Raw genomic sequence first — 8,636 nt, 5'->3', positions numbered from 1 at the left:
TTACTCGAAAAAAGTAAGATTCCATGTTACAGTGATAAACTAAAAAATTGTCTACATTTTTTTGAAGTAAAGAAATCGTCTAATTGTCTTAACATATTTGAATTGTTTCTGAAATTTAATTAAATATTTTTTTAGTGTGGTACTCTATTGTCTTGGGTGAAAGATGGCCAATTTTTTAAACACAAAAAAACAAAGAATATAAGTCAAACAAACTCATTTATTCCTATAAAAAATATTAATTTTCATATAAAACAAATATTTTTCGCTCGAAGAAATGACATTCAAATAAATTAAAATTCTTATTTCAAGAAAGTGTTTTTCTCTGTGCAGGTAGTCCTGAAACTTTTTTTTTGTAATTTTTTGTTTTTATCTTTTAGATTTGTGTTATATTGGTTTTTGTCATATAAAACGACAAAAAAAACGTACTTTTTGAAAAGACACCAGTTCCTTTAAAAAGACCGTAGGACTTTACAATTTTATAAAATAACTACATAATTACATTAAATGTAATTAACCAGTCAAAATTTCTATTTTTGAATATGTTACAAATAAAAACATTCTTTTACATGTAGAGCTACATCACACTTTTTACAGATTGACTGAACTTTTTAGTTGTTTTTTAATAATATTAATAATAAACTTTATTGACGGATATATATTATACAAATAGAAGAAAGAAAAAAAAGACAAAAAAAAAATCAAAACCCAAATTCAGTCCTAATTCAGTCTTACATTTGTTTTTAAAATTGTTAAATGAAATAACAAAATCAACATTATATAAAGTACTTACTTGCAAGTCTTGATAATCTAGTACTACCAGAATTTTTACCGTATAAGATTCTACGAAATGGGATTTCCAAAAACCGTGGATTACGTACATCACGACTAGGGGCATGTAACGCGAAAATAGATAATATTGAATTACAATCTATAACGGCCATTAAAACTTTATACAAAAAAGCAGCCTCAAAAAATTGTCGTCTTTGATGTAAAGGTGTTAATCCAAGATATTTTAAAATACATATCTATATACTTATCTCTAGAATCATAAATATTGAATTTAAGACAAACAAATTTCACAAATCTTTTTTGCACCGCCTCTAATCTATTAATGTGCACATTGAAATATGGCGCCCACATAATACTACGGTATTCTAAAACAGATCGAACATAAGCATTATGGTTATGTCGCGCGGGTGGTGGTGTGAATCAGACGAGGGTTGGTGCTGAACTGACTTCATAGAATACCCTCCCTTAGAACACGGTCTCTAATACTTGCGTTTTGTTCACTAAGAGCGCCTCTAGCACCAGGCTTAGGAACTAAAAGCGGCGCAAAATTTGAAAGTGAATTTTGCTGGTGAATTTTTTTATAAAGTGAAGGGGAAAACATTGTTTGTGAATTTTTATATGCTAGTTTCAAAACGCCTTAATACGTTTTGAGACTAACATACAAAAACACACAAACAGTTTAAAAAAATGATACATGTAAGATAGAATACATAGTATATTGAAACGTAAAAGTGATTTATAAATGAAAATATTACTATATAACAATAACAGTTCTTACGAAAATATATAGTATAATATATAAATATATATTTATAATATAATATTAGAAAAATAGCAAAAGCCAACGAAAAGCGCATAATACAATAACATTTCAGGTATGAAATGTTTAAAATTGATTTATAAATGAAAATACTGCAATATAACAACAATTTGCTAAAAATGACAGTGTGAATAAAGTGTTCTCTAATAACTTACATTAGTTACAATATATTAAAATAAGAAAAGAAACAGAATATGGACAAGACATTTTTAAAATACAAACAACCAGTAGAAATGCAAACTGCCTTTGCACTTTTCATTCATACCGTCAGAAATATCACAATTAAACCCAGCACACTACTTTCTTCCGATATGAACAAAACTAAGCTGATGTATAGCCTGCGAAATGCAAAATTATACAAACGTTCTCTTTCTTTTTTTAAAACGTAAATATAATAGTTGCATTTGTCTTTCCAGTGAAGTTGATTTGTTAGGCTCTTCCTTACCAAATACGAAATTGCTGAGTTTTTTCATGTATCTAAAGATATACACTCTTATAAATAGATGAAAAAGTTGAGCTTTCAGTTCTTCGGTATGTAAGCACTCCCGAAAATCAAAATCAACTGTAATTCGCAGGTGGCTTATTAACCTTTGAGAAAGAGAAGGATGATAAATTGCAGACGGAACCAAAATGACGAGATGATTATAAATCTTAATTAGAGTTTTAATCATCTCGACATTCGCGTATTGCAACCGTCTTTTTTCACCATCATACTCCTTCTGCACCACCAGACCATGATATTGAATGTTTGGGACGCCATCATGTATCAAGTTAAATCGACAGATTTCACAGTCAAGTGGTTTTGGCATGTGTTTAACTAGAAATCCGCCAATATAACCTATAACATTTTGGTCATAAAAATTATCCTCAGACACAGTATCAGGAACTGGTGGCGGCTTCCACTGATCTTCGATACACTTACGATTTATATCAAGACTAAGAAACTCTCTAATTGAGACCACAAATGACTCGTCATCTTGCTCACAATTAGATCCACGAGAATGATAGGAGCAAAAATTCTTCATCATTAGTGATTTATAAAATGGTACGAATGCTTTGCAAGACGGATTTGTATATCGTACTCCATATTGTCTTAATTGACCAAAAAAATTTTCTAAAGGATCTTGATTAAAAGCTCTTGCTGGGAAAGAGTTATAACCAAGTTTCTTTAGAGTTTCCTTGATAAGCATAAAACCATTTAAAGTACGATACCACCCTTGCAAAACTGGAGGTTTTGCTCGATCTCCAGATTTACGTGGTTCAAATCTCATATTGCTGAACATGCGTTTCCCTTCCAGCCAAAAACTATGATGAAGAGTGTCATCTCCTACCATTTGACGTAATTTCTTACCACCACAGTCTCCAAATCCTCCATTAACGCTGTCAAAGACAGAATCCATGAACAAAAACAAATTGCAAGTGTATCGAGCATCAGGTGGTATGCTTCCCCCTAATGCCCCGGTGGAACAGAGATATATGAACTTAGCAACAGTTGAGCTAAAGACCTGTGAAGCATAACGAACTTTCATTTTTTTGCCTCTTAAGTTAGGCTTCACATGGTCTATGGTGATCTTTGTCATCACTCTCAGGGTGTCACCCTCCGTATGATCCAAATCATATGCCTTTTCAAAAAAACTCCAAGAAGCTCTTCTCTCTACACCTGATTTTTCTACATAAAGCAGATCTTTGGTGAGAAGATTGTTTCGCATACTTTTTAGAAGATGAGGAGGATCAAAGAGAGGGATAACTTCGTGATCACCAATTCTTATCACATTCTCTTCAACTTCCTCTTCATTTCCCAAAATAGCACGTCGTTTGGTTTCTTGTAAAAGCATATTGATTGCGGCACTGTTTGTAGTACCTTGATCACAAACTGAAGCAATGATGTTTAAGCCGACCGCTGTTGCTTCTTTCACAATCTCTTTATAAAAACGGACAATGTTTGCAGCAGACATAGAGTTTTTGCAAAAAGCAAAAGCAACAGGCTGCTTCCACCTTTTGAAAATTCCTCTTAGCATAAATACGCAAACATGGTCTGCAATTTTTTCCGACCTTGTTGTACCGTCATCTTCAAAACCCACAACTCTGTCCTCACAAGGCAAGTAGTCGAGGTGAGGCTGAATGGACATTTCATCAAAGATGAGAGTACATAAATTGTACTTACTGTCCATTCTGCGACATACTTGCTTTCTGAGAACTTCGAAAATGGGTTTGTTGATACCCGGTTCTATTGGAACTTTATTTAGGGTTGCCCTCAGAGTGTCAATAGACGGCAGCGTAAACATTCTTGACAGAAGTTTATACGTTTTTGGGCCATGTTTCCAAATGGCAATGGCATCTACCTTCTCCTCAAACGTAAAACTTCTGCCTTTCGGTTTACGATTTACATTTCTAATCTGGCTGTTAAAAAATCTCTGCTGTAGGGGAGACAACCCTTCCACGAGATGAACCAGTTGTCGATCTCGCAGAAGTTGTTTAACAGAATGAAGTGCGCTTTTGCGCTTTTGTGCCTGCCTCTGCAGTCTCCCCACTTGCCTTTGCAGGCGTTTCGCCTCCACGTACAGCAGGGTTTCATTGCTGCTAAAATTGACGGTGGTCCCTTTGATCCCCAGCCGATCTAATATTTTTCCTGTAATGTACACGAATATGAATTAATTTCATCATTTTTAGTCTGTATATCAAAATACATACGTGGAGTCTTGGTCATGGACTTGGAAGTATCCACCGACTGCCTGGCAGGTACAAAGTTTCCAGCAAAATCTAAAAATGGGCAATATAAATTAATTATAAGTTAACTTAATAGTATACGAGTTGTGAAAAGACTTTTCTATGGAGGCGCGTATAATATATTTTGTTTTAATGAATTTGAGGTTGCTATGCAGTAAAAGAATTATTACTGTACGGTTTGAAGGCGGATGCGAACTAATTTCATCATTTTTACTATAAAAATTAATAAAACACATACCTAAAATGTTTTATTTTATTTTTATTATATTTATTATTGGTAAATTTACCAATGTAAATATAATAAAATATTTTTTTGTCAATACAAAAACATTACAATCTCAAGTCGAAACAAAAAGGTGTTTCACCAGCCGAAGTTACGCCACTGCTTTTTTACCTGCTTTGACAGGTGTTGGCGATTAATGAACATATGACATATACGCACAGAAAAGCGAAGTGACGCCACGCTGCGGTACAAAAATGTTGTTTTATAAACAAATGATGAAGTTTTGCAATCCACCACAGTTTTATATTTTATCATTTGTAAAACATGGGGTCAAACATTACAGTTTCTTACCTATTTTTGGAATATTTTGTAACCCCGAAGGCCCAGCACCAGGGAGCTCATTGATCCCATCCTCTTCTGTAAGGTAAGTAATATTATTTTCTCTCGATTTATTTAATTTTTTTAGCACTACAATACCTGCTCCAAAATTCAGTTGTCGCACTGGAACGCCAGTACTCCATGCACTTCTACCCCCGAGAGTCTCCAGTTTAGTAGCTAAACCTATAAAGTGGAAAATAGTTAGTGCTATACATACTGAAATAGTTGCAATGGTTACTTACTTTGAGAACTTGGAGTTCGTCTCGTACGTGGAGTTAAATTTGCTATTGCATGAAAGTACGGGCATTCTTTTTCTGGAGTGAGGAAAGTGAGATCAATGGTTTGTGGCCCTACATTGGACACGTCGATCTGATCTGCTTCGAGTGATGAACGCAGTTCGTTATCATCTATAAGTAAAGATATCGTAATATTTGTTTTCTAGCAACTTTCAATTTGTTTACCTCGAGGAGGCAAAATGGTTGGTACTGCAGATCGACGCAGCCTTTGTGTTCCTGGTACATAATCCTCGGGTTGAAAATGCTGGAAACAAATGTACCCCCTTCGGTGAATTTGGTCGTGGGTCAAAACCACGAATTTTGGGTTATTCGCGGCTTTAACCCACGCGAGAAACCGATCAAGGCCCCGATTTGGGTGTGGAAACCTAAAGATGGGTTTCAATCTCGCAGCACATTCGTGTACAGAACATGTATGACTGCCTTGCATTTTTTTCTACAAAAATTGATAATAATAATAATATTGTAAAATCAAACTTATGTACTCACATTTGTAAATTAGACACTGAAATTCAATAAAATAAATTCACAAGTCGTTTCAAACACAAATCACGCAGAAAACCGAGAAAAACGTAAATGAACTGAGTGATTGAATGGTGATTCATTTGGGGTGAAAGTGATGACAAAGGGTAGAAGAGGAGGGGGTGTAAACAAATTTTAAAATTTTGAAAATCTGCGCGAATCAGCTTTTACAGATATCTTTTTATTCCGACCTCTGGCGGCGGGCTCTGAACCACGCAGTGAGAGGATAAGGTGAAGGCTATCTCATTTCAGGACCCCTGACTGACTTTATTTACACTATTTACAATACAGGAAAAGTACCCTTCAAGGTCGTTGGACCGGTAGGGTGTAATAACCGTAAAGTGAGACGTACCATCGCCGCCCCCCTTGACGTCCTAATGGACTCAAATTTGTATGCAACTAATATGTAATACGAACACAAGTATATCTTAAATATGAGTAACAATATCAATGTGGATTAAAAAACGCTAATAGTAATATGATAACAATAACGGAAATAATTTTAATTATGATTACACTTCATTTAATTACTAATATAAATTGATTGTTCCAAACAATTTTTGTTGAACCTCAAAAAAAGTAACTTAATTTGTTCGGGCCGCACCTTAAAATAGTCCGCAAACTTATTTTTCAGGACCGCACTTTTACTTGTTAAGTCCGCAGACTTATTTTTTCTGGAACGCACTTTCACTTGTTAAGTCCGCAGACTTATTTTTCTGGAACGCACCTTCACTTGTTTTTGTCATCGTCCATGGGCACTACGCAAATTTTGCTAATGCCGCGTTTATACAGTCCCTTGTTCGTTTTGACCGTAACTACACGCACAAGACCATCGTTGCCGTGGTGCACCTCCTGGATGCGACCGAGTGGCCAATGCAACGGGGGAAGGCCGTCTTCAACGAGCAGTACCAGAGCTCAAGGTTGGACCGCCGCTGTCTCAATCTTCCATTTGTTGCGCTGTTGTAGTTGGACAACGTATTCTCGGGACCATCGTTTCCAGAAGTGCTGCCTCATCTTCTCCACCATTTGCCAACGACTCAAGCGATTGAGTCTGACGTCCTCTAGGTTGATCTCTACCGGCGCCGTCAACGCTTCTCCAATTAAAAAATGGCCCGGAGTTAGAGCTTCGAGGTCGTTGGGATCAGAGGAAAGAGGGGTTAGTGGACGGGAATTGAGGCAAGCCTCTATTCTTGTCAGAAACGTGTGCATTTCTTCGAAGGTCAAAATTTGTTCACCAATAACCCTTTTCATGTGAGATTGTACTATTTTAATATTGGCCTCCCAAGTGCCACCGAAATTTGGCGTTCTCGACGGAATAAAACACCATTTAATGTTTTGATTTGCCAAATGGTTAATAATGGTACTCTTACTGATATCATTTTTTAAAATGCCCCTTAACTCTTTTAACTGATTTTTACTACCGACAAAATTTGTAGCATTGTCCGAATGCAACTCTTTTACTTGACCTCTACGAGAAATAAAACGCCTAAGTGCGTTCAAGAAACCTTCGGACGTCAAGTCACTTACCAACTCTAGGTGTACTGCCTTGGTACATAGGCAAATAAATAACGCAATATATGCCTTCATTGACTTTTTACCGCGGCCTCGGCTTTCTTTAATAAAAATGGGTCCACAATAATCCACACCTGTTTTAAAAAACGGACGTACAGGCTCAAGACGTGGTTCTGGGGGTACAGATCACCCATCTTTTGGTGCGCTATTGTGGGTTTTGCTCGAAAGCAGGTAATGCACTTGTGTAAAACGGATCGTATTGTGTTACGCCCAGCTCAGGGCCGGCTTAACACGGTAAGCGAAAGATGCACCGCATCGGGGCGCCCGTGGCAAAGGGCGGCGGGCGGCGGGCGTCGCCTATGCTTTTATATTAACTCTGTAAAAATAAATTAATATCAGTTTTGCATTGAATCACTACCAATAAAATATTATAGCAGTAACAGACCAAGGCGCCCATCGAAAACTTTTCAGAAAAAGCTACATTTTAACATTCCACTATGACCACCAAAACAGATCCCAAGAAGTCAATTCCTGGCACTTTCAAACTGTAATAATTGAAAAAAAGTGCGCCTTTGGGTTGGGTGATGGGACCTTTAGATCAATACCGACAAAAAATAACCAGATTTATGATGCATTTTCTGGGTAACAGTTTGACGAGACAGCCGTATGACCACACCCAGATGTTTTTCCCAACATTTGTCACGTTTGTTTTTACCATAAAAGTCCATGTCGGCATACTAAAAAATTTTATTTTCCAAGTCTAGTCGGTTGGTTTTGGTTGTGGTGGTTGTTCAACAGTTTTGTTATATTTTTCACTGTTCCTGTTTGTAGCCGAATTTGGTTGTGTGTATCATTTCGTGGCTTTTTGTCATCATTAATTTTAAATTTAAATTTCGATTAACATTGAGATAAGTCTAAATTAAAAATAATTTTGAAATCGTATCAATTTTACAATATTAAAAATTGAAAAACGTTTGCAATATAAATATTTTTATATTTATACTATGTATAGTTTAGGAAATATCGGTGTACCCTATAAAATTTTATTGACAATAACGAGGCGGACAGTAGTACAGTGGTAAGAAATATTTATGGCTCACACCAGTCCCCCCGAATTTGTCGGAGAACATTTAGCAGGTAATTGTACGCATAGGGTCGGACTTCCGCTGTTTTAGAAATTTAAGGTCTGCGGATTACCGCCACGCGACAACTTTAAATTGTAAATATCTCTTGTTATTGTACTACTCTCCGTCTCGTTATTGGCAAGAAAATTTTATAGGGTACAACGATATTTCCTAAACTATAGAAAAGTTGTTGCTCGCAGCTTCATTTGCGTGGAATTCGCAATTACGACTCATCATTTTTCATACAT

General features: G+C 36.1%; 1 protein-coding gene across 1 annotated transcript; it reads right to left on the bottom strand.

Moving 5' to 3' along the window:
- Positions 1–562: 562 nt before the first annotated feature.
- On the bottom strand, positions 563–7,992 carry LOC135131160 (uncharacterized). Its single transcript, XM_064058739.1, has 14 exons — positions 7,870–7,992; positions 7,351–7,503; positions 6,680–7,297; positions 6,486–6,604; positions 6,357–6,426; positions 5,399–5,666; positions 5,180–5,344; positions 5,037–5,120; positions 4,911–4,976; positions 4,301–4,369; positions 2,012–4,238; positions 1,875–1,947; positions 791–928; positions 563–574 (listed from the first exon to the last, which is right to left on the bottom strand). The coding sequence occupies exons 1-14, from the start codon at positions 7,990–7,992 to the stop codon at positions 563–565; spliced, it is 4,185 nt and encodes a 1,394-aa protein (XP_063914809.1).
- Positions 7,993–8,636: the final 644 nt, after the last annotated feature.

Source organism: Zophobas morio, unplaced genomic scaffold (assembly GCF_036711695.1).
Source record: "Zophobas morio isolate AGI-343-1 ecotype UQ-CSIRO unplaced genomic scaffold, CSIRO_AGI_Zmor_V1 ptg000019l, whole genome shotgun sequence".
Lineage (NCBI taxonomy): Eukaryota > Metazoa > Arthropoda > Insecta > Coleoptera > Tenebrionidae > Zophobas > Zophobas morio.
This window is presented reverse-complemented; position numbering and strand designations above follow the sequence as displayed.

What these genes read in the sequence shown, in the direction of transcription:
- LOC135131160 (XM_064058739.1), bottom strand. Translation starts at nt 7,992, where the DNA reads ATGGACTTTTATGGTAAAAACAAACGTGACAAATGTTGGGAAAAACAT. An exon ending in AATCTGGTTATTTTTTGTCG is followed by an intron (nt 7,504 to 7,869) that starts GTATTGATCTAA and finishes GTTTTACACAAG; the next exon opens with TGCATTACCTGCTTTCGAGC. An exon ending in TAATTGTGATATTTCTGACG is followed by an intron (nt 929 to 1,874) that starts GTATGAATGAAA and finishes TGGCCGTTATAG; the next exon opens with ATTGTAATTCAATATTATCT.